Raw genomic sequence first — 25,580 nt, 5'->3', positions numbered from 1 at the left:
CACTCCATCACTGACAGAGTGAGAAGGTTACATACTTCTCTGATCCTCCCTGCCACGCCTGCATACCTGGCAAGGCGTCGCTGAATGATGGGCGGCTCTCTGGCTTTAAAAGGAGGCCAGTTTCTGAGTTCCTCACTCTCCTCTGTGTCAACTCCACAGCAGCAGCATCCACCACAATAACCATGATGACTTCACGCTCCACGAGGACCACCATGAGCTCCAGTGGCTCCATGATCGGTAGCAGCAGCGGCAGCTCCCGACTGTCCACAATGAAGGCCGCCAGCATGTACGCCGGTGCTGGAAGTGGTGTTCGCATCTCCTCTTCCTCCATGGGTGGAGGCTTCGGCGTGGGTGGTGGTGGTGTCGGTGGCGGCTACTCGTCCATGAACTACACCATGTCCGGCAACGACAGCAGTGTGATCGGCAACGAGAAGTTCACCATGCAGAACCTGAATGACCGTCTGTCCACCTACCTGGCCAAGGTGCGCTCGCTGGAGAAGGCCAACGCCGAGCTGGAGCTGAAGATCCGGCAGTACGTGGAGAGCAAAGTCGGACCCACCACCTGTGACTACTCCGCCTTCTTCGTCACCATCGGAGACCTCACCGCGAAGGTAAACACCTCCTCACTCTGCGTCCAATCACCACTTCTGTCAGTTTCAGCAGATTCTGTAGGTTTCAGCACTCAAGAAACTGATTAATCTGTTAATTTATCCAAAGAGATTCAGTAAAGCGCAGGTGCATCCGCAAAAGCAAACCCAAATTAATGCAAACATTTCACACATCGTCCAAAAATTTGTCCAAACGGACTCGAAATTTGTCCAAAATGTCTCCAAATTTGTCCAGAATGACTCAAAAAAAAAACATTAGAAAGGGCAAAAGCATCTTTAAAATTATTGAAAGATTATACATAGACTCAAAATTTGTCCAAAAATTCTCAAAACTTGCCCAAATCCACTGTAAGACTATTCAAACTGTCTAAAAATTTGACCAAAGATGTTTCTCAATTTTGTAAAACCCAGAAGTGCAGCTACCTTTCCCTGAAGCTCTTTGAATTCAGTAACTGACTGATCAGTTTCCTGACAAGCAGTAAGATGATCATCTTTAAGAATTTTACAAACAGAAAATAAAATGTGCAATGCAAAAACGATGCATCGATTCAATGTGGCAAGACTTGCACTACACTGTAAAAAAAAAACATAATTTTAGCTAATTTTAACATTTTTTTGAACAATTTGTTTTAAATTTGCACATTTTCACTTTTTTTGATAAATTACAGATAATGTCTAATAAAAATTTCAGGAAAACTGTTATTTAAACTGATAATTGATGAACTGAAAATGTTTTTTTTAAAAAACTTGAATCTTTTTTGGGGAAATTTTTAATGGATTTCTGCATTTTTGAAAAATACACTAATCAGTACAAATAAAACTTCTGCACTGAGTTCAAATAAAAAGGATTAATAGAGTTCTTCTGACTCATAGAAATGTATCGCAGCAACAGTATGAGTAACATGCAGTACTTTTGAGTATCAGCACTCTGAGTTGACCATCTTCCTGTTTCTCCAGATTCAGGCTGCTATCAGGCTGAATGGATCCGTTCATCTGAGCATTGATAACGCCCGCCTGGCTGCTGATGACTTTAGAATGAAGTGAGTCCAGAAACACAGACAGGAGGAGGTGGGATCATAGTCCCAGGAGGCGGGGCCACGGAAACATGGGTGGGCTTATAGTGGCAAAGGAAGGAGCAACAGTTGCAAGGGTGGGGTTATGGTAGCAGGAGGAGGAGTCAAATTTTGAGTAAACTCGTACGTTAAGTAAACACCACATAAACCTGATTAAACCTTACATTAACTCAATTAAACCTTACATACACCTGATTAAACCCTACATTAACCCGATTAAACCCTACATTAACCTAATTAAACCCTACATGAACCTGATTAAACCCTACATGAACCAATTAAACCTTAAATAAATCTGATCAAATCCTATATTAATCTCATTAAACCCTACATTAACCCGATTAAACCTTACATAAACCTGATTAAACCCTACATAAACCAGATTAAATCCTACATAAACCTGATTAAAACTTACATTAACCTGATTACATCCTACATTAATCTTATTAAATCCTGCATGAACCTGATTAAACGCTTCAAAAACCTTATTAAACATGAGTCCACATCTGTCCTGCTTCCGTTGCTCCCTGCAGGTATGAGAATGAACTGGCCATGCGTCAGTCAGTAGAGGCCGACATTGCCGGGCTCAGGATGGTTCTGGACGAACTGACTCTGGCCAGAACTGACCTGGAGATGCAGATCGAAGGCCTGAAGGAGGAGCTGATCTTCCTCAAGAAGAACCACGAGGAAGTGAGTGCGCCCAAAAACTATCAGTGCAGATGTTTGATGACTGATTTATGGATTATATCTGCAGGTGACCCCCCCAACAACCATTCGGCTACTAAAAAATATCAACTAACGTCTGCACAATTAACTTTGTCTCCGATTTGAGCAGAACTGAATCTATTTAGGTGATTAGTTAGTATTTAATTAACAATAAATAAAGTAATGATAATTCATCAATAATTAAGGTAATATAGTTTAGTAATAGTAATATAGTTAGCATAAACAGGTGCTAACTTAAACAGTTATTAGCTTAGATAACTGTTTATGTTGGTTTAAACAACTATTAACATTAGCTTAAACAGCTGTTGATGCTAACTTAAACAACTGTTAGCTTAAATACATGTTATTAGCCAAAACATTTGATATTAGTTTAGACAATGATTTATATTAACTTAAACAACAGCTGATATTAGCTTAAACAATTGTTGATCTTATCTTACATAACTTATTAGCAGAAATGTTGACAATAGCTTAAATAACAGCTGTCTTTTCTACCAGTAAACTGAATCTTTTGAGTTTTAGACAAAACAATAAGTCTGAGTAAACTCTGGAAAATTGATGAAAATAATCATTAGATTTCACCTTAGACTTGAGCAACGGTTAGCTACCCATATGCATATTGGTCTGACACTGGTTGTTGATTGTAGGACCTGCTGGCCATGCGCTCCCAGATGAGCGGTCAGGTCCATGTGGAGGTAGACGCTGCTCCTCAGCAGGACCTCACTCGGGTCATGTCCGAGATTAGAGAACAATACGAGTCCGTCGCCGCCAAGAACCAGAAGGAACTGCAGGACTGGTTCCAGGCAAAGGTACAACTGCGGCATCTTACCACTGGCTCACAGCTCATCCGAGTGTTTACATGTGGACTGAACAGGTGTGATTTTCCTGCAGAAGGAAGCTCTGAACAAAGAGGTGTTGACTCAGACCACCGTCCTGCAGACGTCCCGCTCAGAAGTCACAGAGGTCAAACGTACACTGCAGTCCCTGGAGATCGAGCTACAGTCCATGCTGGGTTTGGTGAGTGTCACATGACCGTTAAACACCTGTTATCTTCAGGTATGAACAGTGTTCGAAAACTGATTCTATTCTTTCTTGTGCAGAAAGCGTCGCTGGAGGGGACTCTGGCTGAGACACAGAGCCGCTACTCCATGCAGCTGTCCTCATACCAGATGCAGGTGAGACACTGACTTCCTGTTTGTTTCAGGAAACAAACCAGTGGAGACGTTTCACCTGATTTCACCTGTGAATGGTTCTGTGCTTGGCCTCCAGGTGACGAGCTTAGAGGAGCAACTGGTGCAGCTGAGGGCCGACCTAGAGAGGCAGGGACAGGAGTACAAGATGCTGCTGGACATCAAGACCAGGCTGGAGATGGAGATCGCAGAGTACAGGAGACTGCTGGACGGAGAGAGGTGAGGCTCAGCTGTTCTGTTTTCTGACTGGTCCAATGGAATCACCTGCACTGCACTCTCCTCGAGCTAAAACAGCTGAAACAGTTGATATTACCTTAAATTAAACAGTTGTGGATATTAGCCTAAACAGCCCCGGCCATTAGCTAAAACAGCAGCTAATGTTAGCTTAGACGGCTGTTGATATTAGCCTAAACAATTGTTGATACTAGTTAGCTTAAACAGCAGCTGATATTAGCCTAATCAACTGCTGATGTTAGCTTAAACAGCTGCTGAAATTAGCTAAAACAGCAGCTAATGTTAGCTTTAACAGCTGTTGATGTTAGGCTAAACAATTGTTGATACTAGTTTAGACAGCAGCTGATATTAGCTTAAACAGCTGCTGATATTAGCTGAAACAGCTGCTGATGTTAGTGTAAACAATTGCTAAAAATCAGCAGGTGAGACTTCAGCGCAGGTGTAATGGCTAAAACCGAAGCCAAGAGGTGTCTCGGAAACTAAGCTGTTCTGTCTTTTGATTGGTTCACAGTGTCACCAGCACTACTTCGTCAAGCACTTCAACCAGGCGTGTGGTGACAGTGGTGCAGCAGGTGGTTGATGGGAAGGTGGTTTCCACTTCCTCCTCCACTTCAGCTTCCTCCATCACGAACTAAGCGTCAGTGGACGTTAACAGTCAATCAGAATCTTTTCTCTGGTTTCTCATGTCTGAGAATCTGACCCGACAATAAAAAGAGAGTCCAAATAAAAATTTACTGTGTCTGTCATCAGTTTACCTGCTTGTATGCTGTTTGATAATTGCTTAAACTGCTGAAATTAGCTTAAACCATTGTTACCTTAAATAAGTGTTGACCTACTGTTGATTCAAGTTTAAAGGGCTGATATTAGTTTAAGATTGATAACATTTGCTTAAAAAACTGTTGATTGTAGCTTAAAATCACTACAACTAGTTTAAACAACTACTGATTTTTGTTTAAATTGCAGATGTTAGCTCAAAGAGGTATTGTTATTTAATTAAACCACCAATATTAGCTTAAAGTGTTACTATTACCACTGTTGATTTTTGTCTAAACAGCTGCTGAAATACTGCTGATTTTAGCTTTAACAGCTGTAATTAGCAGTAGCAATTAAAATTAAAATTAGGAAAAAATTTAAAAATTAGCTTAAACTATTGTTTTCTCTACAAACCATTGATTTCAACTTGTTGACATTAGCTTGAATGGTTGTTGCCATTAGATTAAAGTGCCCATAGTAGCATAAAATTATTTTTAATCACTGCTGAATTTAGCTTAAACAGCTGCTAGAGTACTGTTCATTTAGCAACAACAGCAATTGCTAAAATTAGCTTAAACATCATTTTCTGCTGAAACCATTGATATTAACTTAAGCTACCGGTATTAGTTGAAACTGTTGATATTAGCTTCAACAGCCTGTTGTTATTAGATTAGCTTGAAAAGTTGATATTCATAACCACTGTTGAATTTACCTTAAACAGCTGCTGAAATACTGTTGAATATTACCATAAGAAGTTGCTAAAATTAGCTTAAACAGCTTTTGTTTTCTGCTTAAACCATTGCTTAAACAACCTGTATTAGCTTAAACTGTATTAACATCAGCAATGTTGCTGTTAGCTTCATCTACCTATATCAGTCTAAAATGTGATTTTAGCTTTAATGACAGATATTGGATGAAGCAGTTGCTAAAACTAGCTTTACCAACTACTGATTTGGCTAAAACTGTTGATATTAGCTTCAACAGCTGATGCTATTCGACTACGTTAACTATATTAGATTAAGTGGCTGATATTACCTTAAATGACTGCTAAAATGAGCTTCCTTCTCCACTTCTATGTTTACTCTATGTTCTATGTTCAGCAGAGAATCTGATCTGACAATAAAACAAGAATATAGAATGTGATGGATGATAAATATTGATGAATGGCTCAAATAGTTTGCTAAAAGCAATGAATATGACATAACTTATATGATGGTAAAAGGCTCAGAGTTACAGGTGAAAAAGCCAAAAGTAATGGATATAATGTTTAAATTTAGCTAAAGATTTTTGGGGGAAATCTCTAATGACAAAGTTTAGCTTATTGCCATTTCTAAACAACTGAAATTTGGTCATAAAGTGTTGACAAATTTGATTAAAGGCGAAAAATTTGCAAAAATTATTGGACTTGACTATGTAAACATAAAAATGGTGAAAGATATTGTTTCAGGTAGCTCGCTTTGAGTAATAGTTATAACAGTACATTTAAGTCATGTTGAAAACTAAATGCTATTGAAACAATACTAAAATCATAAAAGTCAAAAGCTAAAAGTGATTAAATAACAGCAAATAGTCATTGATAAAAAGTTCAACATACTGCTAATTCGCTTAAACAGCTATTGATTTTAGCTTAAACAACTGCTAATATTAGATTTACATTTCTTTTTAGCCAGCAAATTAGTAAGGATCATTTAGGATGTTTTTAACCTTAAAATATCCTAAATATAGAACCGGACAGCAAATGCGATGTCGTTTATGAACAACCATGCAAATTATGCGGGAAAAAAACATACATAGGAGAAAGAGGAAGAGCATTCAAAACCAGAATTACAACATTGGAGGCCAACAAACAGTAATGGTGGATCAAGGTGGTCATTGAGATATGGATGGATGGATGGATGGATGGATGGATGGATGGAGACAAAATGAACATAATCAGTCAACCACTAATGTTAGCTTTAACTACTGCTACAGTATTGCTGTAACATCTGCTGGCATTATTTACAGTTTTTCTCGATTGCTTAGACACATTCCTGGAAAGCTGCTCTCCTTTTCCCTAAACTGAGAACACAAAACCCAATTTTCAAGCTACATTCACAAAACCTCTGACTCTTCTTGCAAAACCAAAGTTTCACCCCAAAACAGTTCAATCTGCACTCAAAACTGAACTATGCTGTCAAATCATGCCTCAAGTCAATCGAAATTAAATACTCTACTGAGTAGTCACTAAACACTACATAGAAAAAAGGAAAACACAATACTCAGGACATGAAGCGGTAGAAATAAATGTTTACTTAGGCTAAATGCATGTTGCAAAACAAAATAACTGGGCATGTGTAACACTTGTACGTAGAAAAAATAATTTGCAAAAAAACAGAAATCCTGTGCAGTTACATGTAGTACTTGTACGTAAAAATAAAGCACAAAATATACAAATGAAGTACAAGAAAAGAAGTGCATTACTCTGCCACAGCATCATTTCTCCATACTGGGTCAGGCTACAGGACTTCATCTACATCACAGGACACATTTTCTCTGGCCAGGCAAAAGGGGGGAAAAAAACCTGGCATGGCGTATCCATGCTCCTCTTCTTAGATTTCTATCCATTGTAGTGCCTCACAAACCAGTGCTTTGGCTTTTATGTACCCTCACATCATTAGCCACAAGTGTGATCAATTTTGAGTTGTTGTGTTCATCCGGTGACGCCTGAGCTTTACAGATTTTTACAATTGCTTAAACACGATTTTTGAAAACAGGGCTCGGAATTTCAAAACACTACACACAATTAGCACAACCACACACAATATGGAAAACACTTCAGATCCTGTGCAAAATGAAACACTATTGTAAAAACTATATACACATTTATAAAAACCATACTATGTTACCATATGAAACACACACATTTCATAAGGCTTAGTTCTGCTTGAACCAGTTACACACTGCTGTGTTTAACTTAAAACACTTTTGGCAGTTCTACCTCTGGTATTTCAATCTCAATTCTACCTCTGGCAATTCTACCTCTGGACCTCTCAGTGAATAGATTACTGTAAGTGAAGTACACAGAGAAAGTGCAAATATACAACATAGTAAATTCAAACACATCACAAGATCAATGCTGCAGACTTTTGAAAATATGATTTAATTTTCTTCATATAACCACATTCAGTCAACATAGACAATCACAAGAAAACATATCCCAACACTGTAAACCCACAAAATAGACAAATAAAAATACTGTACTACCAGTACAGGTTAAAAATATGTAAAGAAAATGAAGAAAACAAAAAGAAATCTGAGTAAAATAAATTAAATACTAAACATCTCTTCGCCTAGCTGGATCTGGCCAGAGAATTTCATCTACATCACAGGCAATGTCTTCGTTGGCAAGACAACGTGGGAAGAACCGTCTTAAATGACGGATCCATCCTTGCACAGCTGCAGCTTCAATTTGGTCACAAGCCTCTTCCATGGCCTGAATGAGGGGCATCTGAGTCTGGGGCCGGAGATCATAAACTTTCCACCGCCATGGTGAGAAAAATTCTTCGATGGGGTTTAGAAATGGAGAGTATGGTGGAAGGTATTGGACTGTAAACAGTGGATGGTGCTGAAACCAGTTCTGGACCAGAGCAGAGTGGTGGAATGACACATTGTATGACAATGTAGTGGATCTGGTGCATTTGGTTATTTATTGGGAGGAGGTTGTGCAATCTGTCCAAAAATCTGATCATTTGATCTGTGTTGTAAGGGCCCATATTGGCATGACGGTGGAGGACCCCATTCAGGGAAATGGCTGCACAAAGGGTGATGTTACCCTCACGTTGCCCTGGGACATTAATTATAGCCCTGTGGCCAATGATGTTTTTGCCTCTCCTTCTGACTTTACTGAGGTTGAACCCTGCGTCATCGATGTAAATAAATTCACGTGGGATTTCCTCAGCATCCATCTGTAAAACTCTCTGAAATACAGTGAAAGACAAGATTGTGTAGTTCAGCATAGGTCTAGTATGCAGTAAATTTACATGTAAAAATTATTACGTGTGCAGTATGTAACATCACAATGTTAAAGTGAACAATACATACCTCCACATACTCATGCCGCAGCTGTTTGATCCTCTCTGAATTCCTCTCAAAAGGTACTCGATACTAGCCTAGCCGCGCTAGACAACCCACGGCAACGAATTTAATTCTCTGCCAGGGTGGGTCTAGTTACCCTCCATAAGGCTCGAGGTTGGATGCTCCTAAAACTGGCCGGACCAATCACCATGAAGTGTAGAGTCAGAAGGCGGGCGTAACTAAGTGACGACAGAGGCGCGACGATTCTGACAGAAACAACCGGCGCACAATAAACAGTTATCTTTGGACTCGGCTTTGGCCACATCCCTTAAAGATTTGAAGCTAAAATTCAACTTGAAAGATAAACAAAGGACGGCACTGAAGTGTTTCATTGAGAAGAAAGACGTATTTGGACTTATGCCGACGGGATATGGCAAATCCTTAATATACCAGTTGGCTCCGCTGGTTGGGAAGCTAATGGGACTTAGCCACAATCCGGCGCTCTAGGAACTACGTCAGCCTATTCGTTGCACTGATTGGTTGTATACCTACCCAACTGCTGCAGAGGGATTTGAAAGACAACCTTTTAGCCCGCCTCCCTCCCTGTCGAGCATTCCTAGACCCTTGTGTCTTAAGAGCTGGGTCTAGCCCGGCTAGGCTAACTCGATACAGTTGTTCCATGAGAACTTGATGTTTTTTCAGGATACGTGCTATTGTTGTCAGAGAGACCTGATGGACATTATTGAAAATGGTGTTGTCACTAATAATTTTGGCTTGAAGTTCCCTGAGCCTAATGGCATTATTGGCCAGAACCATGTTTATGATTTCTGTCTCTTGCTCTGGTGTGAATATAGGTCCCCTTCCTCCTTGTTCTTGGCCCTCAATCCTATGTAGAAAAAAAATACATGTAAGCTATCGTAAAATGACACAGGAAGAGGTATCAAAAGTGCCGATATGGTGCATACAATACAGCAAGCAGCTGATTACTATTATTATTATTATTATTATTATTATTGTCTGTAATTTAAGTTGAAATCAGATTTATTGCGTTGATTTCGGAACAAAGTTTTACTCTACAAAGTGAAACTAAAAGTTTCTGTGAACGAGCTTCACTCAGACCAAATAAATCTGAATTTTGCGTCACTCTAGACATTTCCACAATCAAAACATTTTGAATCCTTATTTCATTTTTCCTTGCAATCACAACAAACTAACAACCTGTGCTGTTTCTACTGGAGTCATGTCCTTTATCCTCCACATGGTGGCGGTAAAACCTCACAGTCTGACCTGCAGGTTCAACATAAAGCTCATCTCTTCAGTCCCAGCTGAAGGCGTCTGTGTTGGAAACGTCTATGAGCCACTAGAAAGTCAGTTTGAATAATTTATACTTGAATTTGAACTTCTGAATGTGAATAGTTTAATGCTGAATTTCAACAACAATCACTGGATTTGAACCGAAAACTGAACATGAAAATAAAAATAGGCAGAAAGATGGATTTCAGTTACGGTCTAATAATTAGCTTTCAATCTCTGTGATTTAAATTTAGCTTGAACGAACTTTTTCAGCTGAGCAATTCAGATTTAAATTCAAATGATTCAAATTCAGCTTTTTATTGCAACTGTTTATGCTGAACAATTTAAATCCACATTTACAGATTTCAGAATAATTTTTCATAGCAATTTAATGACACAATTTCAAGATGTGATTTATATTCATGATATACTCATATTTTAAACACAATTATGAAAGGAAAGTGATTTAATTTCAATATTTATAATGATGGCGCACATTGCTGCAACACTCTGAGGATGTTTGGGTGTTGAGACAACGTATTAAAGAACGTTCCCTCAATGTTGCACAAACATCTTCATTTTATTTGTTTAAAAATGTCAAAATGCTTTCCAAAAATAATCTCAATATATTAAATGTCCTCAGTTTCTAACAAATGTGTGAAAATTACAACAACGTCTTAAACATACAAATTGCCCTCATTTCACCAAATACCTGTTAGTTTATTAAATGTTCTTATTTTACAAAAAATGTTGTCTTTTATTAAAGGTTCTCACGGTCCAACAATGTTTTAATTTCAGTCTAACAACGTTCTGACCCAACATTGGAGAACGTGTCCTGCTTTTTAGAAAAGCTTTATGTAAAATTTACCCTTGATGTGCAACATGGGCAAAAAAATGACCCAAATCTAATGAAAAATCTCCTGACCCAGACTGGACATCAAAGAATTACAATACATGCTACGATCAAACCGCGACGGTCAGCTGGGTGTAACAAAATAACCAGATGTAGTTGGTTCAGAGGCAAATTGAACAGAAAAGTGATCAAACAAACAAAGAGGGCTGTGGATTCTGCTAAAACAAAGAACCAAATTAAACCAAACTAGCTAAACACAGATAAAACAACTAAAAACTCTTTATAGATATTAGCCAAACTTAAAGCTCGTGTCCGGAGTTTGTTGGTCCCTCCCTCCCTCTGATTTCGCCCCTTTATTTGTGCACGCGCGCAGTACCTGACAGGAGTGCCCGGAGTGCTGCAGCATCTTGCCTGTTTTGCTGTTTTCCACTCTTCTACATTTAGTACATTTAGTAAATAATAAAGGAATTACGTTAGAATTCTGTATTGAGTCTAACTTGTCCTAATACCAAAATAACATGAATCTGCTAGGACGAACGAGTAAAGTTTCAATATGTGATTACACTCGTGTATCCCTCTCGATGACGTTGTTTATCAAACTTAGTGCATTTACGCGTGTATATGTGTTAGATTGTTTATTTATTTCTATCTAGAGTTCAGAATTGCATGATTCCTCTGACAAAGAGTATGTCCCAGACGCCCCAACATCTTCCTCCAGAGGTCGGGCATCTAAACGAAGCCGTCAGGCGGGCTATGGAGGCCGTGGTCTGGGAGCGATGTGAGCACCCCGAGTCAAAAAACGTCCTGCAGTCTCTTGGCCTGACAAGCCGTGGGATTGGTAACTTTTCTGGAAGTTGCTGATCCCTGATGCTCTCTCCTCCACAAGCAAAACAAATGTACGCGCGGTTGCGTAGTGCGTAGCTCGCCCACCTCTGCATGGGCTTGTTTGCTGTGCGCGTAACCGTTGATTGACAGCATGACAAAGCGGAAGCTCGAACTTGATTGGTCGGCAGCGACCGGCGCTTTTTGGAATAACATGGGGGTCTATGAGAGGAAGGCGGAGCTCAGGAATAAATTTTCATATCGCGTCATATTAACATTATATTATAGTATCGAACTAGATTAACACATTTAAGCTTTGTTAAACAATGACACATAAATTGAAAACAAATGGAAACTCCGGACACGAGCTTTAAACACAGCAGCGACACTGACCACAAACAACAGGAACTAGTACAAATGAGTGAATAGTGCTCAGAACTAACTAAACAAAATTGGTACCTCTAAACACACATTTCCGACAACACAACAGTTGAAGACTCAAGTTACAAGTAGCTCCTCACCGAAGTTAGCGCACTGCTAACAGGAGCTACAGTCTTTACCCAGACTGGTAGTTCCTGTCAGAATTAGCAGCCGCTAACAGAAGCTCTAAATGTACGTAGTCACTCCTCAGTGGCGACAGAACATGACAGACCACAAACAAAACACAAAGAGGCAACAGAAGAAAACAGGTCTCATCAAATCCCAGCCACTCTGGCTGAGAGTTTGGCTGCAGATTCATCACAAGTAGTGATGTTACGCTTGAGCCAGTTTGCTCGACACAGTGCCGAGCTTTTGAAGCGGAAGTTTTCCGAGAGGGTGTTTCGATCCCTGCTTCAGCACGCCCACAATCACATGACTATCGAGAGCGAGGTCTCGTTACGTCACATCGCGTGTCGCGGTGCTTCGCGCGAACTTTGAAGGGGTTGAACATTTCAATCTGTCCAGGTCTTAAAAGGGGTCTGATTCACTCAAATTGTGGGTTTTTGAGAGGAGGAGATCACGCTAGCTCATTTGCCATTTGTCATTTTGAGAGAAGTTAAGGAGAGTATACATTTAGTTAGAATTTAGTTTAGATAGTTGCATTAAATACATTAAATAACACACAGATACATACGCATAGATTCACACATACACAACACACATGCATTCATAAAAACACACTACACATATATGCACACAAACATACATATATAACGTTTTTTTTTTAAAAATATTGCAAGTAAAAAGCAGTGTGAGACAAGCAGTCCTGAGGCTTTTTCAGTTTTTTTTTTTCACTTAGATGCAGTTTTGACACAGGACCAGCAGATGTCACTCTTCTGGTTGTGTCAAATGCTTCGAAGCAATGTGTCATTCTTGAAGCAGATGTGTCAAAGTGGTTCATTGCTCCATGAAGCTTCGGCTGAATCCCAAACTGCCCCCTACACACTCCCCCGCCACTACCGAGTGTCACTCCAAAAGAAGGCTGAATCCCAAACCGCCCCCTACACACTCCCCCTACACTACCGAGTGTCACTCCAAAAGAAGTCACACTCGCAGCTGTGGAGGGCACCTATTATTGAAGGGGGAGGGTATAAATACGATCGTCAGGAATGGGACGCCCTGTCGCCTCACCGGAAAACGGAAGACGTCATCGCCATGGTAACACAAAGACGCCTACTGTCATGGCTGTAGCGCTGTGGCACAGGTTGCAACTAACAAGGATCGCTGCTGCTTCCAGAAGACGAAAGCATCCCACTTTTTTTCACTCACATTTTTTCCAATCCTATTATCTGGCATTTCAAATCCAACAAACGAATAAATGAATTCTGTCAGTTGTGTTCAAATTTTAAGGTGTCAGGGGGTGCACAATTAAATCAAACGTCAGCAGAGAAGAAGATTTGTTTCTTTTGATTTATCTTTTTACACCACTCTTTGTGATGTTCTGTCAGTGTGAAAAAGGCGTGGGAGAAATAAAGGACGCATGTGGAACTTGCATCGATATGTTTGTTTCCTCCTCCATTTCGACGTTGCACTTCCTGAAAAAGTTGTCCGGAGTGAGCATCGATGCAGACTCGCTATTTAAGGGCTGAACAGTCCACTCTCCCTCCGCACTACGTGGTTTGGGACGGCCCTTAATATGGAGGACCCTCCGCGGGAACGCGCAAACGGAGGGGTAGTGTGTCGGGGGCGGTTTGGGATTCAGCCTTCGATTTCACCATCACTAATCACAAGTGTGGTGCTGGTTGGGGTCTAGTGGGAGGAGGAGTTGTGATGACGGACCAATCTGATGGTTAGGAGGTGTGGAGGACCGGGGCTGGGAGGAGGTCCAGAGCGCTAATGAGCTAATCACTCCTGATGACTGCCAGGTGTGATCTGGAGCTCAGTCTTCAGCCAGCTGTGATCAATCTGATCTCCACAAACCATCCAGAGGCTGTACAAGTTCAGTTCCAGACACACAGAGAACATAACACATGAACAACAACGACTACTGCACACATCAGTAGAGTTTGGCAGAACCTTCACAGAACATTTTTAAAATTAGAAGTCCAAACGATGGAGGAAACCTGCATTCTCTCCATGAACTGTTCAAGCTGCAGCACCTGGTGGTTCCAGCGGGTGGCGCTGCCCCTCAGTAAACTGGTTCCACTCAGTCAATGATCAGGATTCTTCTGGAAGTCGTCTGTCGGCTCCTCAAGTCTGAGCCTGCTGGAGATAAAAACACTCAATAACAGTTCCGAGTGACAGAAAAATTCCTCAAGAAACAGTACTACAGTCACACAAAGTACTACAGTCACACAAAATTCTACAGTAAATCTAAAAGTAAAGTAAAAGTACCTCCTGCAGATCAGGTGATATTGATATTATCAGGTTATTATTTACTCACACATTCATTAAAAAAAACAATTCTTTACTTTCTAAAAAAAATCGTCACTTTTCGACACTCATTTTTACAAAAATATCCTCATTCTCCTAAAAAATGTCCTTAATTTACAAAAAAAAAATTGTTAAAAAATGTCCTCACGTTACAAAAGTTTTCATTCCACAAAAATGTTCTTAAGTTTAAAGAAATGTCTTTATTTTCCAGAAATGTCCTCATTCTCCTAATAAATGTCTTCACTTTAACTAAAGTCCTTCATTTTCAAAGAATGTCCAGAAAAATGTTGTAACTATTATTTTCTAAAAGTTATTGCCGTTTCTATATAGATGTCCAACTGAAGGACCTTCACGTATTCGACCTCCAGCTAAGATGTAAAAACCGTTAGTTGGGCGGTTTGAGGCTCCGAGCTTCATTCCAATAAAACTAATCCAATGACTCATGTCAAACCTCGATGCCGGAACACGGCTCCTCTTACAAACATGTTTTCAATTAAATAAATGTTTGTCTGTGTTTTAAATGCAAAAAATTAATGAAAAACAATTATTTAGAGCTACAACATTAAGTCTACTGACTTCAAAGAACCCCCAACAACTCTGAGAACCTGTTAATCTTAAACTTTGTCATTTTTTAAAGCATTTTTAACAACGGCAAGTTATCAAATGTTTGAATTTGCTGCTTTTCCAAGACGTTAATTCGTCTTTTTCATGTATCAGTTCGCAGCTAAACAAAAGATTGATAAAGTGTTGTGATTTGTGCTGCAGGCCGGTATAGCTGCCAACCGTTTGTTTGTTTGAGAGTAGATTTGCAGAGTGAAGACATCTGTGGGATGTTTTCAGGAAGCAGGGACACTGATTTTAGTGTCTGAGGATGATTTTGGAAAGAAAGTTTTGAACAACTGTGCAGGATTTAACTGAACTGACTGAGGAATGTAACAGTGCATGAGCTCATGGCAGAAGAACAAGTAATAAACATCATCAGCTGTCAACAGCTGACTGAACACCACACCTCAGAAAGCTGCTCAGTTCACATTTACATGATGATTCTTTGTTATATTTAACTACAGTGAAACTATGCTGACTTTCTCCTGCTGTGCAGCTGAAACTGAACTCAGTTGTTCGCATGACGGATCTCAGATGAGAATTAGCCACCGGCAGGCTGTCACATCACAAAGCTCCTCAGATTTATCACAGGAGGTTATATAACGGCAGCGAGCTAACAGCCGGCCTGAGGCAGAGGAGGGGCGGCAGATTAATCACACGGTAAATGTCAGGTTCAGCTTTTAATACATCTGCAAAGAGGTCAGCACTCTGCTGCAGGCAAAACCCCCAAAGCTGCACCAGACGAGCGGGTTCCAGAGTCTCCTGGTTCCTGCTGGTTCCAGTTGGTTCCTGCTGGTTCCAGTTGGTTCCAGAGCATCCTGGATCCTGTCGATTTCAGAGTCTCCTGGTAAATGTTGGTTCCACAGTGGCCTGGTTCCTGCTAGTTCCAGAGTCTTGTGGTTCCTGCTGGTTCCTAAGTCGGTTCCTATGTCTTGTGGTTCCTGTTGGTTCCTAAGTCTTGTGGTTCCCGTTGGTTCCTAAGTCTTGTGGTTCCTGTTTGTTCCTGTTGGTTCCTAAGTCTTGTGGTTCCTGTTGGTTCCTAAGTCTTGTGGTTCCTGTTTGTTCCTGTTGGTTCCTAAGTCTTGTGGTTCCAGTTGGTTCCAGAGCATCCTGGATCCTGTCGATTTCAGAGTCTCCTGGTAAATGTTGGTTCCACAGTGGCCTGGTTCCTGCTAGTTCCAGAGTCTTGTGGTTCCTGCTGGTTCCTAAGTCGGTTCCTATGTCTTGTGGTTCCTGTTGGTTCCTAAGTCTTGTGGTTCCCGTTGGTTCCTAAGTCTTGTGGTTCCTGTTTGTTCCTGTTGGTTCCTAAGTCTTGTGGTTCCTGTTGGTTCCTAAGTCTTGTGGTTCCTGTTGGTTCCTGTTGGTTCCTAAGTCTTGTGGTTCCAGTTGGTTCCAGAGCATCCTGGATCCTGTCGATTTCAGAGTCTCCTGGTAAATGTTGGTTCCACAGTGGCCTGGTTCCTGCTAGTTCCAGAGTCTTGTGGTTCCTGCTGGTTCCTAAGTCGGTTCCTATGTCTTGTGGTTCCCGTTGGTTCCTAAGTCTTGTGGTTCCTGTTTGTTCCTGTTGGTTCCTAAGTCTTGTGGTTCCTGTTGGTTCCAGAGTGCCAGAGTGTTGTCTTTAATGCATTTCTGTGGAGCTTCAGCTGTTTGCTTCGACTCATCGTCTTGATGGAAAACAAATCTTGTTCAAGTCTCAGTTCTCTTCAGACTGCATCAGGTTGTCCTCCAGGATTTCTCTAGACTTTGCTGCATTCATTTCACCCTCTACCTTTACAAGCCTTCCAGGACCTGCTGCTGAGAAACATCATGATGCTGCCACCACCACCGTGCCATTGTGAGGAAGTTGTGTTTGTGATGATGTTTAGTGTTTGGTCTCCAACAAACACAGTGTCTGCGCCCCTCCACAACCTAATGCAGCCTCACAGTGTCAATGCATCAAAATGTGAGGAATAAATGCTTTTCTGAAACACGATGAGTAGATTTATCTGTGCCATTTTCAGTAACATGAACTGCAGCTTCCAGTTGTTGGCAACACTTCAGACTTTTTTGGATGAGTTTTTATGTTTTGGCATTATCAATAAGTGTATCTTTTTCAGACTGAACACACCTTGTTTGCTGTTGAACAGAAATACATTTCTAGCTCATGGTAACACCTCCGTCGAGTTTGGTGGAGCTGTAGAGGCGTTTTATTGCTTGGATTTTTTTGTTTCTTTGTAAGATTACACAGAAATCATCAGAGGAGGAATGTTTGGTTCTGACAACTTAAAACAGGAACAGAACAAAACTGCATTCAGACTGAAAACGTGAATCTCTTTTTTGTGTTGGTGTGTAACAAAACAATGTGACAAGTTTTAATTTAAGGCAAATTAAAGGTGAAACTGCAGCTCTGACCTGTAGCTATATGAGCTCATGTATGAGCTATTAATACCTACATACCTACACGCATGCACGGACACATGTACAGGCTCATGCAGGCTTCAGATCTGTCAGCTGCAGGCGGCTTCCTGACAGCAGACTGTCACTCACTGCCTTCAGCTCAGATCAGCAGATTAGTTGTAAAGGCCACATTCATGAACACTAAACTAACCTTCTAACCACCAAATGTTGCGTTCGAGGCCGCAGCAAACAGCGGTTCCCTTCAGAGGTGCAGCACCTGGATGGAAAGTACCTGACTCCACTTCATCCTGTCTCACATGTCAGCTTCAGCTCTGGGTGGACAAAATAATGGGAACATCGACTGCAGTAAAACCAACAGCAGCACAAAGTAGAAAAACACAGACCGCAGATGCACAAAGTGACCACAAAGACACACAAAACCACCATAAAGACACAAAATTACCACAAAGAGACAGAAAATGGCTGCAGAGAGACACAGACTGATGCACAATGACCGCAAAATGATGCAATTCAAACACAAAGACACACAAAGTGATGCACGACCACAAAGACACACAAAGTGCTGCATAGTGACCACAAAATGATGCAAAACAACCACAAAATAATGCATAATTACCAAAAATCCACACAAAATGATGCAAATCAATCACAGACACACAAAACCACCATAAAGACACAAAATTACCACAAAGAGACAGAAAATGGCCGCAGACAGACACAGAATGATGCACAATAAATACAAAGACACACAAAATAATGCAAAACGACCACAAATAATGCATAATGACCAAAAAGACACACAAAGTGCTGCATAGTGACCACAAAATGATGCAAGTCAAACACAAAGACACAGAAAATGATGCACCATAACCACAAAGATACACAAAATGATGCAAAATGAGCACAAATAATGCATAACGACCAAAAAGCCACACAAAATGACGCAGAATGACCAGACACACAAAATTATGCAAATCCAGCACAAAGACCCACGAAATTATGTAAAACGACCACAAAATGATGCAGAATGACCACAAAGAAACATAAAATGATGCAAATCAACCACAATGACAACATGATGAACTTCTGACTCTTATCCAGGTCGTTTTTTCCTGACTAGATCCTACAGTAGCGTTAGAGGTAAAATGTTGTTTATGGTCTCAGATGCACAGATAAAGACGTTGTACAATTGTAAAACGACCACAACGACACATAAAAATGCCTTCGTGTTGTTGATTTTACACAGCAGCTCTGTTGTTTCTCTGACAGAAACTTGGAACAGAGTTCAGTATCGGAGCACTCGGGCTGCATTGCTCTGCACAGGTGTTCCTAATAAAGAGGCTGCTTGTGCTGCCCAGGTGTGTGACTGATGCAGGGATTAGCAACGCCAACACACTCCCATCACGACGCGCACTTCACACAACAAGCGACACGCTCGAGCTGCGGGTCGCCATGACAAACAACAAACGGACGCCGTGCTGTCAGCCGGTGGCGTTTTCCCACAGCGAGCTGCAGAAGACGACGCTGGCAAGTGACAGGTGAGGGCTCGGTGCCAGAGCCCGATCAGACGCCAGCTTCATACTGAGGCCCTTTGTACTGAGAGAAAGTACAGCGTCAGGGAGAATACGATCTGCTCTTCAGCTATCAGTTATGTCACAGAGCCGCAGGAGCAACGAAATCCTTCAAACCTTCCTCAGTTCAACGCTCAGTATTCTGCTGCAAGCTGGAGGGTCTGATCTCTACATGTCTTTTGTTAACGTTTAACGGTGAAATGTGACGCCAGATCAACAAACAGAAGAAGAGTTTTTAGGAAAGGAAGGAGGTCCTGAAATGTAGCAGCAAAACAGGTTTTTAAAAATGATGCAAAACAACAATAAAGACGCAGAACGACAACAAAGGCCCACAAAAGGATGCAAAACAACTAAAGACACGCAGAAGGATGCAAAATCAACCACAAAGACACAAAATGATGCCAATCAACCACAAAGACACACAAAAGGATGCAAATAACCACAAAGACATGCAAAACAACCACAGACACACAAAATGATGTAGAACAACAACAGAAAGATGCAAATCAACCACAAAGACACACAAAATGATTCAGAATGATCACAGACACAAAATGATGCAAATCAATCACACAGACACAAAAAAGGATGCACAATGGCCGCAACTATACACAGTATTGTGCAAAACGATCACAAATACACACAAAATGATGCAAATCACCCATGTACAGTGCTTTATTAGGTGGCAAAATATTTGTAAAATAACTACATATTTTCAGAACAAATTTATTTTAAAAAATAGAAAATGTTTTAAAACAGATGTTTTAGGCATGAAACATTCCAAAAACAAAATGTTCCTCAATAGCATGGAAAGGTTTAGATTTTTTCATAAAGGCTCATAAAAAGCAGAAACATGTCTGAACAGTCAAATGCAGCGGTACTGGAGTAAAACTACTCAGTTACATTCCTGTTGGCAGGTGTGTCCAGGCCACGCCCCCTCACCTGCCAACTTCAGTGCCTTTTAAAAGCAGCGGATGCTCGTCTCTCCTCACTTCTCTCCTCTCTGCTCCTCCACCGAGAAGACAGACCGGCCTCCTCTGTCACCATGACAGCAGTTTATGCTTCCAGCACCCGAATGAGCGGCTTTGGCGGCAGCACGATGGGCGGCAGCACGTTGGGCCGCAGCATGATGGGCAGCCAAGGCATAAGCTCGTTCAGCGTGGCAGGTTTAGGCAGCGGCCTCCAGATCTCCCGGGCCAGCAAAACCTTCGCTGCCGGCGGTGGCGCTGGTGGCAGCTACAGCAGCAGCTTTGCCAGCGGTGGTGGTGGTGGATTCGGTGGCGGTTTCGGATTTGGAGGCGGCGCCGGTGTCGGTGGAGGCGGCGGATTCGGTGGAGGCGCCGGGGACGACAGTGTGATCGGCAACGAGAAGTTCACCATGCAGAACCTGAACGACCGCCTGGCCACCTACATGGCAAAGGTGTTGGCGCTGGAGAAGGCCAACACTGACCTAGAGCTGAAGATCCGGCAGTTCGTAGAGAGCAAATCCGGTCCGGCCACCAGAGACTACAGCGCCTTCTTCATCACCATCAAAGAGCTGCAGGGCAAGGTGAGGCATCATGGGAAACACTGTTCAGTTTGTAGTTAAAATTACAACTCTCAGCCACCGTAATTAACGACAACAAAGAGAACGAGAAAGAAGAAGTTAAATTTGTAATGTGCAAATGTTGATTTTATATTTACATTTTATTGCTACATAAACAAAAATGAGTGCAAATATGGTACCTCTGGTCTTCCATAGCAGTGATAATACATAAGAGTTAGAAGGAAACCAGAGCTCTGATTGGACAAGAAGTGAAGCTTTTAAAATTTGCTCATGTATCTGAAAAGACAAAAAAAAAAAAAAAAAAGCAATTTCAAACAGTTTTTGTGAACCGTCCATCGTGTTTTGTCAGTATGAATTTGAAACCTCAGAATTAACTCATTTGTTGTGCTTAAACCTGTTTCAGATCCAGGACGCCATCATCGCCAAGGGAACCGTCCTGCTGAGCATCGACAACGCCAGACTGGCTCAGGACGACTTCAGAATGAAGTTAGTAGCTTCAGTTTTTATTATTCCTGCTCTCTATTCTTTGTTATTTCACTGTGTTTCTTTTTTATTATTTCTGCTTTTCTTTCTTCCCTTCTCTCTGGAATGCAAACAAACTAAAAAGTTGAAGAATCAGCTCCTACATCACAGCTGGAGAAATAAATCCTGCAGCATATTAGCGCCCCCTGCTGGCTGCTGTTTCACCTCCTCAGCCTGACTTTAAACAATCTGTAAAAATAAAAATTGTGCTCAATTTTTAATTTTTAAAAATACTTATATACATTTTTTAATCACCCTTCATAAATTGGTGTCAAGTTTATGCCAAAGACAAAGAAACAGGTGCAAAAAAAATACATTTTTGCTGTTAAGTACATTAAAATAATTCTTAAAAATTCACTTTCATGAAAAGCCTTTTCACTGTTTTTTGTTCCGTTGCAGTAAGTTTTTTTTTTTACACCTAATGGCTGCAGTGTAGTTTTAATTATCTTCCTGTAATTTCATTATTTTAGCATCTTTACTGTTTAATCTGTTTAAGCGTATCCAACTCATCTTGTAAATACTATTTCAGTGTGTCATCATTATAATTTACAAAAAGTACAGAAATCCAGAAAAAAAATTCACCTTTTTCAGATTCTTTTTTTACTGCTTTGTTCTGTGATACTCTGTTTTCCTGTCCCTTTCACCAATTCGTTGTGATAAACTGCAGGTATGAGAACGAGCTGGGCATGCGTCAGTCGGTGGAGGCCGACATCGCCGGGCTGAAGATGCTGCTGGGAGAACTGGGCGTGGCCAAGAACGACCTGACTCTGCAGATCGACAGTCTGCAGGACGAACTGGTGTCCATGAAGAAGAACCATGAGGAGGTGACTGTTGACTACAGATAACACTACAACCACTTCCAGTCCAGCTACACTGTGTCATTATACTAATGCTGTGTTACATAGTCCTGTTAGCATGTAACACTAGCCATACCAGTAGAAATATTATCCTAATGTAAGTGATTAGGTATGCTAAGTTGGCATTAATCTCTAAATACAGTAGTAGCTAACCCAACATGCTAACAAACCGACTAAAAATAATAAACCTGTAAAGCAGTTGACAGTGAAGTAGGGTTCAGTTAGCATTACTAGCAAATCACATTTACGTTTTAGCACATATGTAAGACTAACTTTGGTATTTTAGCATGCTAACTCTGAGCTAATGCTGTCCCCTGCAGGACCTGCTGTCCATGAGGACCCAGATGAGCGGTCAGGTGAACGTGGAGGTGGACGCTGCTCCTCAGGAGGACCTCTCTAGAGTCATGGAGGAGATCAGGGAGTACTACGAGGGTATCACCGCCAAGAACAACAAAGAGGCTGAGAGCTGGTTCCAGCAGAAGGTACAACTCCGGAGTCACACAGATAGACAAACACCTGCAGGCTTTTATGTCTACTGACATGTGCTTCTTCTGGCAGTCGGAGGCCCTCAGCAAGGAGGTGGTCACCACAGAGATGACGCTGAAGTCCTCGACGACGGAGGTGAAGGAAGTGAAGAGTACGCTTCAGGGTCTGGAAATCGAGCTGCAGTCTCAGCTCAGCATGGTGAGTCCAGGTGTTCCACAGCTGCAGATACATCTGCTCGGTCGTGTTTCCATCCTCTGACCAGCTCGTGTCCCCACAGAAAGCTTCTCTCGAGGGCCAGCTGGCTGAGATTCAGAATCGCTATGCCATGCAGCTGAATGGCTTCCAGATGCAGGTGAGTTTCTGTCTGTTGGTTCAGGTGTGTTTCTGCTCTGAGCTGCTGCTCACCTGAGTTTTCCTGTGCAGGTGTCGGGGATGGAGGAGCAGCTGGTGCAGCTGAGGGCCGACCTGGAGAGGCAGGGACAGGAGTACAAGATGCTGCTGGACATCAAGACCAAACTGGAGATGGAGATCGCCGAGTACAGGAGGCTGCTGGATGGAGAGGGAGTCGGGTAAGATTCAGTCCAACCTGAAAACCGAGCAGCCAGATCTGATGTTTGTTCATTTTAGTGAAACTACAGTTGAAAGGAAAATACGGCTAGAAACAGTTTTTAGAAAATATGTTAATAAAAAGTCCCCAAAACATTTGAAAAAATGTAAAAACAACAAAAAAAGCAAAAAAAAAAGAAGAACAAACTAGACTAAAATATGAATGAAAACCAAAACATATCGATGAGACTTTTGACACTGATCAACTCAAAAATGACAGAAAACATTAATAAAATAAAATTTTTGTTCTCCATTAGAGCTGCTGTAGAGGCAACTTTTTATTTGTGAAAACAATTGGAGCCAAAAACTAACTCTTTGAACGTAAATGTTTCAGTGAATTTTCTTGTTTTCTTTGCAGATCTGTCATCCAGTCCTCTGGAGGTTTGTCCTCTTCATCAACCACAAAGGTCACCACAACTGTGGTCAAAAAGGTCATTGAGGAAACCATCTGAGCCAATCACACGGCTGTCTGATCGGGGGCGGAGCCACATCTTAACCTATCACCTTCCTGCACGCTGCATCGGGAAACACCTGACCGAGAGCGAATCTTGTCTTCATTGCCTCATCTTCGAGGAGAAAATTCCACGTTTTCTTGGTTGTTGGGAAAACTTCAGCATTGTTCTGTTTGGTGCTTCAACAATTAAAAGTCAACTAAAGTCAACTAAAGTCCGTCTGTGATTCTGTGGTTCTTTAATCAATCAGCCAGATGTGAACAACCACAAGATTTTCTCCTTATTTTCAGTTTAAAACTAGAGTTTAGCTGTTTTATCTTCTTCATAAAAGTTGAGACAGAAATAAAATAAATTAAGATCATTGAAGTGTAATTATTGTGCAGCTGCGATCTGAGAAGAAAACAGGAAACAAAATGGATTTGATAAAAAGAAAAATGTAATAAAAATACTTTACAACATATGAGGGGGTTCAAAGGCATCATGTACATCATATATTGTACAAATAAGTCAAAGGAAAGAGACATACATTGTAGAATTATAGTAATTGTGGGCTGACTGATTTACTGATTATCAGTATTTTAGTTTTTACTGATTTATGGAAATAAATACATTTAAAAATGGCGCTACTTTGGCTCTGAACTTCTATCTAGCTGTTATCTAGCTTTTATCTAACTTTTATTAGCTTCTACCTGGACAGGTTTTGTTGGAGCTCATGCAGCAAACATTTTGTGCATTTTAATATGGATGGATGACACTGAATTAGAGTCTGTTTTAATGAGACTGAGGTCAGATGTGTAGCTCTGTCATTAAATAGGAAATTATTCCTCAGAATTCACAAAGAAAAGTCTGAAATGTTTGCTAGGTTGGTACCTGGTCAACTCACTCCCCTGTTAGGGTTAGGTTTAGGGTATTTCAGCTTTCAGTGTAAAAGGATATCATCCATGGATTTCAGCTAGTAATAGGTAAGTAACCTAAGCATATGGGGAGTGAGTTTTCTGGGGAGTGAGTTGAGCAGTATCCGCTAGGTTAGCGTCCCGCATGTTCTGTGGCTCAGCTAAAGCTAACTCTCTCCAACTTCTGGATCTCTGAAGTTGCTTGTTGTTAAAATATCTTGCTAGACGTGCTGAAGCTCAGAAAGTCTGAGATGTTTGCTCAAAATAAGCTCATTCTCAAGTCTGATCTGAACTGTCCTCTTTTATTTGAACTTTCCCTAAACTTAGGAGTTAATGACAGAGCAGCACATCCAGACTCAGTCTCATTTATGCAGAGATTAAACTTCAGTGTCATTCACTGATGTTAAAGTGCAGTTTTTCACGTTTGTTGCTCATGCTCCCGACCAAACCAGTCCAGGTAGAAGACGATGAGAAGAGAAGTTTCAGAGGATGAATATCACACATTTACGTTGGAAATAAAAGTCCTTTAATTAGACATTGTCATGCAAAAGTTGCATTTCCCTTTAATGATGTTCAAATCTTCGAGTATTTAGTTGATGTTGGTTTCTAAATGTTTTTTGACACTCGGCCCCAAAGATTAAAACCTTCTATGGCTCACAAGCTGCAACAGTTCACACATTATCAACTATCTTTCTGACTAAACTACGATAAAAAGTGAAAAACTGCCTGATTCCTGTATCATGAATGTAAATCTTTTTGGTTTTTATGACAGTAAAATGAAAATATTTGGGTTTGACATTTTATAAACCAAAACGAATTCCTGCAGAAAACAATCAACAGAATAATGGTCAAAGAAAATGTGTTTTCCAACATATATGGCTGAATTCCGCACAATTTTAATTCAATTTTATTTATATAATGTCAATCACAGGTCAACTTGTCTCAAGACGCTCAGTGTTGCCTACTCCTCAGTAAGGAAAGTTGCTGTTGGCTGTCCTAAAAGTCGCTAGAAGTCGCAAAATGACGTCATCACCTAATTTCCATATTTCCCAGTTTGCATGTAATTGTAATCAACGTTGTAGGAGAGAGGAATAACGTTGTGGAAGAGACCAAAAAGTGAGTATAAAACACCCAAAATATGTTTTTGAACTAGAGTTTAAATGCTGTGGTTTATTTTAGTATGACAGTG

At 40.9% G+C, this 25,580-nt stretch overlaps 2 protein-coding genes across 2 annotated transcripts; both read left to right on the top strand.

Annotated features, from left to right (window-relative positions):
* The first annotated feature begins 126 nt into the window (after positions 1-126).
* Positions 127-4,561, top strand: LOC110966427 (keratin, type I cytoskeletal 13-like). The gene is made up of 8 exons (XM_022215783.2): positions 127-611; positions 1,566-1,648; positions 2,215-2,371; positions 3,055-3,216; positions 3,299-3,424; positions 3,508-3,582; positions 3,677-3,816; positions 4,343-4,561. The coding sequence occupies exons 1-8, from the start codon at positions 183-185 to the stop codon at positions 4,464-4,466; spliced, it is 1,296 nt and encodes a 431-aa protein (XP_022071475.1). The 5' UTR covers positions 127-182; the 3' UTR covers positions 4,467-4,561.
* A 15,451-nt stretch (positions 4,562-20,012) lies between these two features.
* LOC110966415 (keratin, type I cytoskeletal 13-like) lies at positions 20,013-23,712 on the top strand. The gene is made up of 8 exons (XM_022215767.2): positions 20,013-20,578; positions 20,979-21,061; positions 21,765-21,921; positions 22,275-22,436; positions 22,513-22,638; positions 22,718-22,792; positions 22,864-23,009; positions 23,405-23,712. The coding sequence occupies exons 1-8, from the start codon at positions 20,075-20,077 to the stop codon at positions 23,496-23,498; spliced, it is 1,347 nt and encodes a 448-aa protein (XP_022071459.1). The 5' UTR covers positions 20,013-20,074; the 3' UTR covers positions 23,499-23,712.
* Positions 23,713-25,580: the final 1,868 nt, after the last annotated feature.

Source organism: Acanthochromis polyacanthus, chromosome 21 (genome assembly GCF_021347895.1).
Source record: "Acanthochromis polyacanthus isolate Apoly-LR-REF ecotype Palm Island chromosome 21, KAUST_Apoly_ChrSc, whole genome shotgun sequence".
NCBI classification, from domain to species: domain Eukaryota; kingdom Metazoa; phylum Chordata; class Actinopteri; family Pomacentridae; genus Acanthochromis; species Acanthochromis polyacanthus.
The sequence above is the reverse complement of the archived record's forward strand: the minus strand, read 5'-3'. Positions and strand labels throughout refer to the sequence as shown.

Excerpts from the sequence above, each read along its gene's own strand:
- LOC110966415 (XM_022215767.2), top strand. The coding sequence starts at position 20,075 with ATGACAGCAGTTTATGCTTCCAGCACCCGAATGAGCGGCTTTGGCGGC. Across the intron at positions 22,437-22,512 it reads AGAGCTGGTTCCAGCAGAAG|TCGGAGGCCCTCAGCAAGGA; the intron begins GTACAACTCCGG and ends TTCTTCTGGCAG. Across the intron at positions 22,639-22,717 it reads TGCAGTCTCAGCTCAGCATG|AAAGCTTCTCTCGAGGGCCA; the intron begins GTGAGTCCAGGT and ends GTGTCCCCACAG.
- LOC110966427 (XM_022215783.2), top strand. The coding sequence starts at position 183 with ATGATGACTTCACGCTCCACGAGGACCACCATGAGCTCCAGTGGCTCC. Across the intron at positions 2,372-3,054 it reads TCAAGAAGAACCACGAGGAA|GACCTGCTGGCCATGCGCTC; the intron begins GTGAGTGCGCCC and ends TGTTGATTGTAG. Across the intron at positions 3,817-4,342 it reads AGACTGCTGGACGGAGAGAG|TGTCACCAGCACTACTTCGT; the intron begins GTGAGGCTCAGC and ends ATTGGTTCACAG.